This window comes from Manacus vitellinus, unplaced genomic scaffold, assembly GCF_001715985.3.
Source record: "Manacus vitellinus isolate BGI_N305 unplaced genomic scaffold, ASM171598v3 scaffold_21_pilon, whole genome shotgun sequence".
NCBI classification, from domain to species: Eukaryota; Metazoa; Chordata; class Aves; order Passeriformes; family Pipridae; genus Manacus; species Manacus vitellinus.
The window spans coordinates 3,956,910-3,970,459 of record NW_021939546.1 but is presented as its reverse complement, the minus strand read 5'-3'; the positions used below and the strand labels follow the sequence as shown (position 1 = coordinate 3,970,459).

Here is a 13,550-nt window from a genome sequence, read left to right as displayed (position 1 = left end):
CCACCTGGACACATTCCTCTGTCGCCTGCTCCAGATGACCCTGCCTGGGCAGGGGGTTGGACTGGGTGATCTCCAGAGGTCCCTTCCAACCTCAGCTATCCTGTGATCCTGTGAACTGGTGGGATTTCACAGTTAAAAATCCCACATTGGGGAAGGTGGGAATTCTCTCTGCAGTCCGAGCTCCCTGCCCATGGCTGGCATGGCCCCTCCCTTCTCTCCCTTCCAGACTCCACAATTCCCTTTTGAAGCGCACAAAGCCGTCTGGCCTCATCCCCTCATTCCCAGGCACTCAGGCCCTGGGTCATTCCCTGTGGCCATGCTGATACAACTTTCCGGGCAGTAGTTTGATGGGATACGGATCCACTGGGGGTTTGGGTGCTTGGGAACAAGGCTGTTGGCACCGTGGGCCACTCCAGGAGCCTGCAGGGCCACCGCCAACCCAATCCCAAAAGGCACCGTTTTCAAATCATGGAATTGAAATTAAAAAAAACCCAGAAAAACGTTTTGCCAATCCCCTTCCTGGATGATTCCAGCCGATTTTGTGGAAGTGACTGAATGACACCATTGCATTGTGTGAGGACCCCCAGCCCTGGCACTCAGGGCCTTTGTCTCTGGGCTGCCTCGGTGGCTCATGTCCCCCCCGCGTGTCCCCCCCTCGTGTCCCCTCCCCGGGCAGGGCACTCGCTCATCACTTCGGTTTTCTACCTGTGAGTACTGTATCCGGTTCAGAACCAACAGCTTCCTTTATTAAAGATTTTACCATTTTATAAAAGACATGTTTAATTATGATGGAGATGGCTGTATTGTAATTAATATTTTGAGATAATTGTGATTTTGAGCTTAAATTATATACAGAAATGGTCATTTTTGTATGTGTTCAAAGATTGCTATATTCCAGATGACTGTACTTTTCAGTTGAATTCCAGTATTCCTGTAAATAAAGCTGAATGAGGAAATATTTACTACTTTATTAACATAGATTGTGAATGTACTTCATGTTTTTTGCAGTATAAAGACTTACTGAACTTGAAAGCTGCTTCATTTTATGTGCAAAAAGGTACTTCAAAAATTCTATTTTAAATCTATTGATTGAGTGCAATCAACTCTCGTCCCTTGGCACATGCAGGTTGTCCCCTCCCCGTGCCCTGTGGGGCCCCGGCCCGTGCGTGTGGTGTTGATGCATTTTGCAGATGCTTCTGTCCATAGGGAGCCCAGGGACTGAACCGCCGCTGTGCAGTATTAGCAGAGCCATTTTCGGCTTTGGTGTACCCAAATTTTTCAGTATTTAAAAAAAAAAAAGTGTTTTGAATAACATTAAAAAGTCTCTTTATTGTATAAATAATAAAAACGTCACCTTATTGTAATTCTTTTGGGTCATTTCTTTGCTGTCGGGAAGGATGGAAGGTTTGGGAGGGAGAGGAAGGAGTCGTCGTTCCCCACATCCCACTGGAAGTGGGCCTAGAAAATTGGGCAACTCTCCTTGCTACTGTGGGACATCAGATAAGGAATGGGAGTGATGCAGCTGGTGAAGAAAACTCAGTGTTTACTGATTTTTGGGGACAAACGGTGTATGAAAAGACAAATGTATGGAAACGAGAGGGCTGGGGTTGAGAGCAACAGCAGCTCCATCATCCAGGGAACTGGATCCACTATCCATCACCCAGAGCTGCCCATGGCCATGGTGGAGCTCCACCAAAGCCCTCTTCGAGCTTAGCACCACACACAGTTACCATCATGTATTTCCCACAGGAAACATCCTGCCCTTCCCTTTCCTGCTCCCCTCCCAGTCCGTCTTTCCACACAGGTCAATACTCTGAATTTCCCCACCAGCCTGGGCAGTTCTGGTCTCCTCCACCAGGACCATGGGGAGGTGCAGCTGGGGCTGACGTCCCTCAGCCATCCCTGCTCTGGCTGAAAGGCACTTCTTAAACCTGGAGACCTGAGCAGTTTAGTGTATTTTATGTTCATTCTGGACACATTCAAAACCTGGAAAATTTAGTGTTGAACTGTATTAAATTTTGCTGTGATCCAGAACCTCGAGCACTGCATCCTGTTCTGGGCCCTCATGACCAGGACATTGAGGGGCTGGAGCATGTCCAGGGAAGGGAACAGCGCTGGGGAAGGGTCTGGAGCACCAGGAGCAGCTGAGGGAGCTGGGGGAGCTCAGCCTGGAGAAAAGGAAGCTCAGGGGGCACTTTCTGGCTCTGCAACTCCCTGACAGGAGGGTGGAGCCAGGTGGGAGGTCGGGCTCTGCTCCCGCAGAACAAGACAGGACAAGAGGAAACGGCCTCAAGCTGTGCCAGGGGAGGGTCAGGTTGGGCCTCAGGAGGAATTCCTTTCTGGAAAGGATGGTCAGGCATTGGAAGGGGCTGCCCAGGGAAGTGGTGGAGTCCCCATCCGCAGAGGTGTCCAAGGAATGACTGGATGTGGCACTCAGTGCTCTGGGTTGGGTGACAAGGTGGGGATCGGGCACAGGTTGCACTCAATGCGCTGGGAGGGCTTTTCCAACCTCAGTGATTCTGGGATTCTGTGGTTCTGTTTGTTATTAATACCCACACTGCAGCACCGTTATCATTAAGGGCATCACTTCCAGGACACAGAAGCGTGTTTAAACAAGAAAAATATCTCAGTGTTACTGTCTAGAAAACTTAATTACAGCACATGCTTAAAGAACCCAAGCCAGACATCCAAGGGACACATTTATTATCTCAGTGCAGCTGCCAACACCAGCCACTTTCTTGCCCTCAGGTGAGCCATGCACAAAGCTGGGGGTACTTCTCAGCCTTGGTCACCCCCTCACAGCTCCAGTATTTACCACACACAGACCAGAAATAAGTTTCTGGGGAGTAGTGAAAAGAGACCAAAAAAAGGATACAAAAATCAAAAGTATTCCCTTTCGCCCAAAGGCTTTGATTTGACAACTCTCTTCAAAGCTCAGCTGGCCTGCAGAGAGCACCATGGCTCCTTTATCACAAACAGTGTAAACAGAGTGTGGGATGCTGAGATCCCCATTGGAACATGCATCCAGGGAATGCTTTACAGGTCAGTTCTTTCTTAACATACAAACAGCCTCACGGATGCTCTGGCCTGGGCAGGAGCAGGAGGAGGGAGGCAGTGGAGCCCCTTGTCCTGCGATCCCTGCTAGCCCAGGGCAGGAGCTGGCTCAGGTGGGAATGCGGCTCCGCAGGTATTCCAGCACTGCAGCTGTGCCCTTGGCCAGGATTGCAGCCCGGGGGGTGCGGAAGGGGTTCCCTTCCAACAGCAGGGTCCTGGAAAACAGGGATCTGCACTTAGATAAAGACTTCTTGTATGCACACACTCATCCACTGCATACAGACTGCTGAATCTTTTGGAATCCCTAAGTAATCCCTCTTCTGTTCTACTAAAAGTTTTAATTCCTGCTTCCCTGCTTCACACCAGCTTGGCTTTAGATAATGTGAATTTTAATTTATGCTAATAAATCAGTGGGGGTGTATGACTGCAGCACATACCCCACTACTGCAGCAAGCCTCTGCCAGCAGGAGTGAGAAAAGAACTTCTGGAATACAGAAACAGAATTCCAGGACGATTCAGGCTGGAAGGGACCACAGTGGGCTCACCTGGTCCAATCTCCCTGCTAAGCCTGGCCTGTTCATGCTGCACCACAGTGTGACTGGACAGGCAACATAACCAAGGCTCTGCCAGGAGCTTCATACAAACCAACACACCCTTGGCAGTGGTTTGAAATGATGAAACAACTCCTCCAATTCTCTACAATAGCGAGAAATTACGGAAGAAACTGCCTTGTTTTACAGATAGTCAGAGAGACCCTTTTGGGGCACTGACACTCCACAAACAACATCCTGCCAAGGAGCACTTTTTCCTCTGACAAAACACTCCCTGAAGAACTCAGACAGAATATAATTCTATAAACAGGTCCCCAGTGAAACCACACACCTCAGGTTTTCACAGTTCCCCAGTTCTGGGGGCACGTGGAGGAGGTCGTTGTTCTGCAGGTCCAGCGTTCCCAGCCTGTCCATCCCCTTCAGCTGCACCGGGTCGATGGACCCCACCTGGTTGTTGCTGAGCAGGATGGTCTCCAGGGCTGGGAGGTGATACAGGACACTGGGAAACACCTTAAATCTTCAGGAAAAGAAAGGAGGCAAAGCAGGGAAAGTCAGAAACAGGGCAACACAAACACAAGGCTTTCATGGGTTTCAAGCCCACAACTTGTCAGCCAAGTGTCTCCTTGTTTTTACATCACAGGAAAATCATATCAAATTCAGCCCAGTTCTTTTGATTATTATTTTATTAAAAAAATCTAGAGTGTTGCTCACCTGTTAAAAGCAAGATTGATTATCTGCAGTCTTGTCAGTGCCTCCATTTCCTGGGGTAAAGATGTCAAAATGTTGTTTCTGTGTATCAAAGGAAGACAAACAATAATCATTCACTTGCTCAAGGTTTTAGTTACTGAGAATCCCCAGGACACAACATATTGATCACATCCACACTGTCTGTGGTCAAGTCACTGCCTCAGAAATGGGGCAAGACCATGCCCAGGTACAGCTGCCGGCTAATGCCAGCCAGGCTGGATTCACATTTCTGCCAGGAGGAGACTCAAAGCCTGTCCTCTAAAGATTCCCAAGTATTCCCAGGCACCCAACAACTCCATAAACCTGCCTGGAAATTCAGCTCCTTGGGTTGCAGAGGAAAGCTTAGGAAACTGCCAAGATCCTGGAGCCAAAGTAAATCAAAGTAAATCACTACACCTCTCCAAAATCTATGGTTTGAGCTAATCCAGATGCTGAACAATGCAAGGAACATTTCTCAGGAGTCAGGGGAGGTAAGATGACATAAGTAACATCTCTTGCCATGCACTGCTTCTGTTTCCAGCAGTGTGACAAGATCTGAACCTTCACTGTCCTAATTCCCAGGATTTTTGGTGTGTTTCTTTTGGAGGGCGATGGACGTGTTTTCAAATAGCACCATCTCTCTCCTCACAGCAAGTCTCAGAACTGGTCCACTTGTTTTTTGGGTTTTCTTTAACCGAGGCTCAAATTTAGGCTATTTCAGCTCTACCACGGAGGCATTTTGGGAATGAAAACTGATCCCAGTGTTGCAATCCCACTGGAACAGATGGCTGGTTTAGAGAGGCAGGAAAATAAGTTCCCAGGGAAGGAACTCAACACACGTCACCAACCTGAGATCCAAATGTGTCAATTTGTGGAGCCTGCACAGCTCCAGGGAAATGGAGGAGATTTTGTTGAAGCCAAGGTTGACATCACAAACAGAGTCTTTCAGCTCCACAATCCTGAAACCCAAAAAGGATATACTGTAATTATGGAAGCTCATGCTTGCATTCTAAGTTATTTAAAAACTGCTTTCTTCTACAAATCAAGGACACATTTTGTTTCTTGACAATTCTGAAGTAATTTTGTGAAGATAATGAGACATCGCCTGTGAGAGCTGCTGCTCCTCAAACCTTACACTTGATGAAGGCAAAGCTCACTGACCTACAGTGATTAGGAGATCACGTTTTCTCTCTCTGATTAGGAGAGTAAATTTTACTACAAAAGTCTCCTCAGTAAATGCAGTCAAGAGCTACTTCGGAGACCAGAGGACAGGTGACCTTCACTGCCATCTCCTGACCTGGAGATGTTTTAACACTGACTCTTATCCACCTTCTTCTGCAGCCAAACAAACTGAAAGAAATTCCTATTTTTTCCCATCTTTTGTTTCTGCTCCATTGTTACAAATTCCAGGAGCATTTGCTGCTGCTTGTAGAAGGTCGTTACATTGAGATGCTTTGGAGTAAATTATTTAACAGCCCGAGAAGTTCATTGTAGAACCCCCCAAATAGAATCTCTGGTTTAGCTCTAAAACCAAAACGCAATTAAATGAGAAAACACTTCTCTCTCCTGCCTGGATTGGCATGGAATTCTGAGGCAGCTGCATACCCACTCACACCTATCCCAGGGAATGCAACAGCCTCTGATACAGTGACAAAGCACAGGAAGAACAAACACCAGCTCACAAAATCCAGTCTCTAGAGCTTGTACTGAAAATGGACTTTTTTCTCCCCTGAGATTGCACCTTTTCAAGCTCTATGTGCTAGAGGTGAAATATTAAGCACACTTGGGTCTGAGAATGGGTATAGATCAATTCCACAATGTGGTGGTGTCCTTAAAAATCAGTGTTGGTGGTTTTCTTGGGCTCCCAGAGATCCAGCAAACCTTCCTCCTAACACAAAACATTCCTCCTAACGCAAAAAGACTAATTATTGCCATCAGTGCCAGAGATTTTCCATGACTCTGGATGACACAAGCGACTCCAGGTCCCACCTGCACACTCCTGCACGAGACACACAAATGTGTCACTGTATTTCTGTGTACTTTGATTTGTGTGCACACACACAGCAACAAAGTGCAAACAGCTTCAGGAAAGACACAAGATGCTGACAACAAAGGCAGAAAAGCAAGTCATAGATGAGGAATGACCTTCACACAATACCTTGGGGGCACCTCTTTCAGCTGGTTCTTGCTGAAGTTGACAGTGGCCACAGGGTTGGTGGCCACGGCATCAAACATCTCCTCGGGGATCTCTGCTGCCTGCTTCTCACTGAGGGGAGAAACAGGAGCAAAGTGACACCAGTTCATCATTTCTGGTGATTAACAAGGCATTTTCACCTTCTTTTAGAGAGGATGGCCAGTAGAACAGACAGGTAAATAGCTACAATTTGAAATGCGTGGGCCTGTTGATCGGAAAGTTCCAACCACTGCCCTGCCAGCAAGTATCAGAGAATCCTGGAATAGTCTGGGTTGGAAGGGATCTTAAAGCTCATCTATTCCATCCCTTGCCCTGAGCAGGGACACCTTCCACTAGACCAGGTTGCTCCAAGCCCCATCCAACCTGGTCTTGGACACTCCCAGGGATGAGGTAGCCACAGCTTCTCTGTGCCAGTGTCAGGGCCTCCTCACCCTCACCCTCACAGTCAAGAATTCCTTCCCAATATCCCATCTAACCCTGCCTTCTGGCAGTGGGAAGCCATTCCCCCTTGCCCTGTCCCTACAGGCCCTTGTCCAAAGTCCCTCTCCAGCTCTCTTAGAGCCCCTTTAGGCACTGGAAGGGGCTCTAAGATCTACCTGGAGCCTCCTCCAGGATGAACCTTTCAGTTCTCCCAGCCTGTCCCAGCTTCTCATCCACCAACACCCCCAAGTCCTTCACAGTTTTCTTTCCCATTCCCAGCTTAACAAGGTACAGTTAAAAAATATTGAGGAGACACTCACTTACTACAAGATGTTCTGAGACTTACTAAAAATTGTAAAGACCTTAAAAGGTACCAAAAGCATCTGAAGGTTTTCAGCACTTCAGCGAGTTACTGTGAAATATTTGATATTACAAATGAATAAGTAAACCCCTGCAATCCAAATCTGCCTATTCCTGAGCACAGGAATTAAAGGGGAAAATGCCCAAATACAGCATGATTTGTGAACAGCTTGGTATGTAATAAAGGGAGGGGGAAAAAACCACAACCAAAAAATAGGGGAGTGTTCTTGCAGCTTTAGGAACAGGTAATATTTCCAAACACACACCTGTACTCCAATAATTTCAGTGAGGTTATGGCATGCATGTTCACCCTTGCCTGGCTGGGAAGGGTCATGGCTGTCACAGGAGGCTCTTCACTGGGGCCAGGTCCATCATCTACAGACAACAGAGGGGTTCAGTCACACTTCTGAGGGATCCAGGAGTCAGAGGTGTGTCCCAGGCACCTCCATCACTCCCTTTACTCCTGGCTCAACTGAACATCATCTAATTCAGATTATTCCAATAATTTTCTAAGGAAGCTTTTTTGGTGTCCTGGGTTTCTGCTTTATTTGTTTTGGGGCTTTTTAGGGGGGTGGGAGGGAGAGGGGCTAACTTGGATTTTGAAAAAGCAGGTGAGATGTGCTGGCGGCTGCTGCTCTGTGAGGCTCTGCCTCCAAGGGGAAAGGAGCTGGAAACAGGGAGAAACTGGGAATTTGGACTGAAAGTTATGATCTAGAGCACCTACATCCACACCAGCAAACCTGACCACAATTTATCACTTAAAACAATATTTATAAACATTCAGCACACCCATCTTTGTGAAGCTCCTTCTGATCACTCCCCACAATCCACTTGAAAAAGCTCCTGGACATCTGAGATGGGGATTCCCACCCACCTGAGTAGGATGAAACTTAGCTAGGAGTCCAAACATACCATAAATCCAACTTCCACTCCAAGAAATTCAACAAAACTCTCTGAAAGTTCAGCAGCATTCATGAATTAAAGTCTATCAACAATTGTGCCCAACCACAACTAGTTATTCTCTGGTTAAAGAAGGGCAAAAGGGCGAGAAATAAGCTAAAAAAAAATAGGTTTTTCCCAATTTAAACCTCATCAGAAACAGGACCGCCACTGGTTTAGCTCCATAAGAGGCAGAGTAAAACTGTAAGTACTGTTGTACATGCAAGACATGAGCTAATTGTGTTATCACAATTATATTATCTGTTAGACTGAGCTTTTACTCCATGATTCCATTAATTTTTGTGGAGTTAACATGTCAGATTTGCATGGAAGCTGACATTTGGAAGGAATTTTTTCTGCTGCAGAAGCCTAATTAATGCTGCCATCCTCTGGCAGGTGGGAACAGCCACTGGAAAAGGAACAGTCACACAGCACTGGTAAGAAAAGCTGATGCATCTATAATCAAGGTCCCTTTTAAGTACAAAGATGAAGCATATTGAGATTATTTTTAAAATTATGATCCTCAATAAGGGCATGTTTGTTATTCAGTATTATCTAACAGAATAAGGAAAAGAAACAGAAATATCAGAGCAAACATTGAGTAAAGAAATCTCTATTATTTCACAATAACTGGAGGGGCCTGGATTTAAACAACCACTCTCCCTAGGTTCTGATTTATTTTGATTTCTTAGAATCTCTTTAAATGCAATAAATGGAATAAAGCAACATACCTTGGATTTTGCTTCTCAGATATTTCAGAAGTTCCTGGGTGCCTTTCTTTAAAAAAGAAACAAAAACCAAGTCACTAAGCAGGGTTTATGCAGCTGGTGAAACAATCCAGAGGGACAATTCCAGTCACACAGGTGAAGCCCAAGCACTGCTGACTAAAAATTCTACCTAAAATCCCACAGGAAAACCCTCCTCACAGCATTCTAGGAACTTGCTTATTTATAACTTTATCAATTCGAGCTCAAAATTTCTGATCTGAACCTTGGGCTCCACATTTTTAGCTTTTCATGTTTCTCCTGCTGCCCACACTGTGGGGATGCAGCAAATGTTCACCTGCAACATAACCAAACTCCAGTGCTTACTTCCAGCAGGTCTCTCCGGATGGTTCTCAAAGGATTTCCCTCCAGTGCCAGGAATTTCAGCTGAGGAAGGTTCCCCAATGTATAAGGCAACCTGCAGATGGAAACAACTCATTCCAAAGCAGCTCCAAAACAACTGCTAAAGAATCAGATGGGATGCTGAAGCTCAGGTTCAAAGAAAAAGATGCAGAATGACTGAGGTTGGAAAAGCCCTCCCAGTCCATCAAGTCCAGCCTGTGCCCAATCCCCACCTTATCACCCAGCCCAGAGCACTGAGTGCCACATCCAGTCGTTCCTTGGACACCTCTGGGGATGGGGACTCCGCCACCTCCCTGGGCAGCCCCTTCCAATGCCTGACCACCCTTTCCAGGAAGAAATTCCTCCTGAGGTCCAACCCGACCCTCCCCTGGCACAGCTTGAGGCCGTTTCCCCTTTTCCTGTCCCTTGTTCCCTGGGAGCAGAGCCCGACCCCCTCCAGCTCCACCCTCCTGTCAGGGAGTTGCAGAGAGCCAGAAGGTCCCCCCTGAGCTTCCTTTTCTCCAGGCTGAGCCCCCCCAGCTCCCTCAGCAGCTCCTGGTGCTCCAGACCCTTCTCCAGCTCCCTCAGACCCTCCCCAAAGCACTTACAAGTCAAATGTAAGTGACAGACAGAACACAGAATTTTTAAGAAAGGCCCAGTTTGATCAGAGCAATCACACAATACAGAGGGTTCCTTCATTTTATGATTAAGTCCTTTCTTAATTGCACCTCCCCCAGTGTGATCCACCAGGAATGAGCTGCCACCAACCATGTCCCCCCCCCGAGCCCCAGCCCAGCTTTCTCTATTACCTACTGATGTCATTGTTGGCCAGGTCAAGCCGCTCCAGCTTCTGCAGCAGAGTGATCTCCTCGGGGACTGATTTGATCTTGTTGTCCCTGAGTTCCAGCACAGACAGGGAATTCAGGTGTTTCAGATTCTCTGCATTGAGGATTTCAATCTGATTCTCACCAGCATGTAATTCCTATGGGAACAAACAGCACCTACCACTATGGTACTCTGGTAAAATTGCTTTATAACTCATCTCCTAAATCATGACATCAGCAGAAACGTACAATGATGTGGAACAAAAATAGATCTTGATTCCCTTTCTTCTGCCTACGAAACATCAAAGCCTCCAAAGATCCAGAGACATGGGACTGACTCAGCTTTTTTGAACCCACCACAGAACCCTCAGCCCCGAGTCCCATTTCCCAGCCAGGAATAAACTTGTTCCACTTTTGCCAAGAACTTGTCAACAACTCCTTTGCTCAAGAAGCTTCTGAAATTCAAAGTTAGAGGAAGCTGAGAGGCAGCTCTCATCTCCCTGTTGGAAATGTTTAATTTATAAAGGAAAAAGTGAATGATTCCTTAGCCCAAAGACCATGTGCTGGATTCACCAAGACACTGAACTTCACACACCAACAGGAATTTTGTTAGAAAATGAGGAAATAGCTTGAAATTTTCACTGCTGACTTCAGAGTTGGTCAGTGGAAACACTACAGTAATAGAGACATTCCCTTGGCCCAATCATTTCTCTATCAGTTGAGTAACAAATTCTGATGTTCTGAAACAGGTGATTGTCAATTTTAAATATATCAGGAATTAAGGCTACAAAATACCTGGAATACCTGATTATGCCAAAAGGAAAAACAGTATGTTTTTTCTGTAGTTACAAAGAAAAAATGATAATGAACAATGTTAATTTAACCAGAAAATGTTTCCACAGAGAAAAAATAGGCAACACTAGATCCAGTTTTAAGTCATTCCTCTTCTAAATATTTATTTTGCAAATCTGAAAGTTCTGCTGCACATTTGTCTTCCAAGTGACCTTAAGGTTGAATACTGAGGACAGTAAGAGAAATTGCAAATGGGGGTGTATTAAATAAGAGTTCTAAACACACAACCATTAATTTTTGATCACAGCACTTCACAAAAACTTGCGTTTAAATTAACTGTCATTATTTAAAAGTTTACCACACTGCAGCCATTCCAAGCTCACCTTCAGTAACTTGCAAGAGGGAAACTCTGGCAAGGAACGCAGTTTATTTTTCCTCAGGTAAAGCTGCTCCAGTGATGCCATAGTTGCTAATTTAGAAGGTACAGTTTCCAGGTAGTTTTTGGTACAATCCAGCTGCCTCAGGCCTATGGAAGTAAATGTGCAATGACAAACAGAAATAGGAGAAAATAAAAATAGCTCTCCACAGAAGCATAATTATCCTGGGTTTTAAAATAAATGCAACAACATTTTGCCAAACAGAATTTAGAACTAATAATTCTGACCTGATTTTCTTGAGAATGCATTAATTTTAGGGATATATTTTAAAACCTGACTAATATGCACTAATATGAACGTAAGTACAAAACTGGATGTTTGGCATTTAATAGTGTGAGGAAAGTGAGTTACTTTTCATGGCACTGAGATCTGCAGGCAGGTCCTTGAGCTGATTACAGGCCAAATTGAGCCGCACCAAGTTAACGAGCAAAGCAAAACTTGTTGGAATGTCTGTGAGGTGGTTATTGGACACATCCTGCAGATAGAAAAAAAGTGAGACACTAAGACAGAGATGTTTAAACTATCCCATGGGTGCTGCTAGTGCAAAGTTAATTACTGGCAGAACATTAAAATTAGCTGGCTGACATCTTTAGGATCTCCCTGGCAGAAGTGTGACACAAGAAACAAGTCTCCCATGACTGACAGATCACAAGGGATTTGAGTTTTCCTAAAATATTTGTCAAGCCAAGAACAACCAAAAAACCCACCATGTAATAACCAACTTTAGAATGGTCACTGGAATACTCACAAAGTTCTGCCATCAAAGCCAGTGATTTTTAATTAGCTGTAGCAAAACATGGATAAATCTTTCTGCACAAAGAAATACGGTTGAAAAGGCTGATTTACCAATTCCTCCAAGCTGAGGAGCTGCCCCAGACCCTCGGGGAGGTGGCTCAGCTCGTTGTGCTGCAGCAGGAGGCTCCTCAGCCTGGGCAGCTGCAGCAGCTCCTCAGGGAGGCTCTGCAGCTTGTTGTGGCTGGTGGGAAAACATGGGACACAAAGGGAAAGAACAATCACTAAGGAGTTTTTAGGAATAGGATGCACACAGAACACTCATGTTCCACAGCCTGTACACATCCTGCTGGTCAGGACACGGCCACCTGTAAGGAAAACCTGTCTCAGGCCTCTACAATGGATTAATTTCCTGGGAAAATTAATTACCTTCGCTTATTTGTTCAAGAATAGTTTCAATCCTAATCTGAATTTACAATATTCCATCTGGATGTGAATTGTTCTGTTTATGCAGTTCACACAGTGGAAGCATAACCTCTCCTTGAGCGCAAATTTACAAAATTACCCCAGCAAACAGAAGATTCTGAACTTTCCAGCATGAACGAGACCTCGACAATTACTTACAATGTGAATCATTCGTGGCAGAAAGTGTTTTATCCTCAAAATTGCCACACTGAATCAAATGAATGTTATTTTGTGAGATTATTCAGAATATCACTGTTTTCACCTTCCAAGAGACCGTGACTTTGAGTATCAGTGAAAACAATTCCAACAAACCCAAGATCACCAGTTGTGATCCAAAACTTAGAGTTCTCAATATAATAGTATTCTATAGTTAGTAATCTGGAATTAATTTTCTGAAAGAAAGTTTGATATCCTGCAATCTCTCATTCACACAAGAAAGTCAGTGCAATATTTCTCTTGTTTGTCGTGTAACACATCCTTACCTGACATCAAGTTTCTGGAGATTTTCTAGTTGTCCTAAAGCAGAAGGAAGTGATGTCAGTTGATTATCATGCACCTAGAAAATAGTTTTTAGAATACAGTTACTAAAAATTTGTGTCTTGTAGGGTTTTTCCCCAGAAAAAAGCCAACTTGATCCACACAGTAATTCTGTACACACAGAACTGCAAAACTGTCCTTAACTGCCATCAATGCCCAGAGATTAGAGATGAAGGAGGCATTGAGAGATGCAGGAAAGGGAGTTGCACTCCCAGTAACAGCTCTTCCTTAAGTGTTCATAACAGAACTTCCCAGATCTTTCCACAGGACAGGACCCTGGAGCTGGACTTGATCCGTGTGGGTCCCTTCCAGCCCAGAACATTCATGATTCTATAATTACACACTACAAGTGTATGAACAGAGACATTGTCAGTGACCTGTAACAATCTTTTCTTTATCCTGAGAATCAAAGA

The 13,550-nt window shown here is 45.1% G+C and overlaps 1 protein-coding gene across 1 annotated transcript in view; it reads right to left on the bottom strand.

Annotated features, from left to right (window-relative positions):
• Positions 1-2,686: 2,686 nt before the first annotated feature.
• Positions 2,687-13,550, bottom strand: part of LRRC40 (leucine rich repeat containing 40) — a 13,660-nt gene continuing 2,796 nt past the window's right edge. Inside the window, exons 2-14 of the mRNA XM_029959737.1 lie at positions 13,083-13,156; positions 12,250-12,379; positions 11,755-11,878; positions 11,350-11,492; positions 10,160-10,332; positions 9,336-9,426; positions 8,976-9,021; positions 7,572-7,680; positions 6,490-6,597; positions 5,180-5,290; positions 4,317-4,394; positions 3,937-4,122; positions 2,687-3,269 (exon numbers count right to left, since the gene is read on the bottom strand). Coding sequence (XP_029815597.1) covers positions 3,164-3,269; positions 3,937-4,122; positions 4,317-4,394; positions 5,180-5,290; positions 6,490-6,597; positions 7,572-7,680; positions 8,976-9,021; positions 9,336-9,426; positions 10,160-10,332; positions 11,350-11,492; positions 11,755-11,878; positions 12,250-12,379; positions 13,083-13,156 — 1,479 coding nt within the window. The 3' untranslated portion in view covers positions 2,687-3,163. The remainder of the gene's footprint in view (positions 3,270-3,936; positions 4,123-4,316; positions 4,395-5,179; positions 5,291-6,489; positions 6,598-7,571; positions 7,681-8,975; positions 9,022-9,335; positions 9,427-10,159; positions 10,333-11,349; positions 11,493-11,754; positions 11,879-12,249; positions 12,380-13,082; positions 13,157-13,550) is intronic.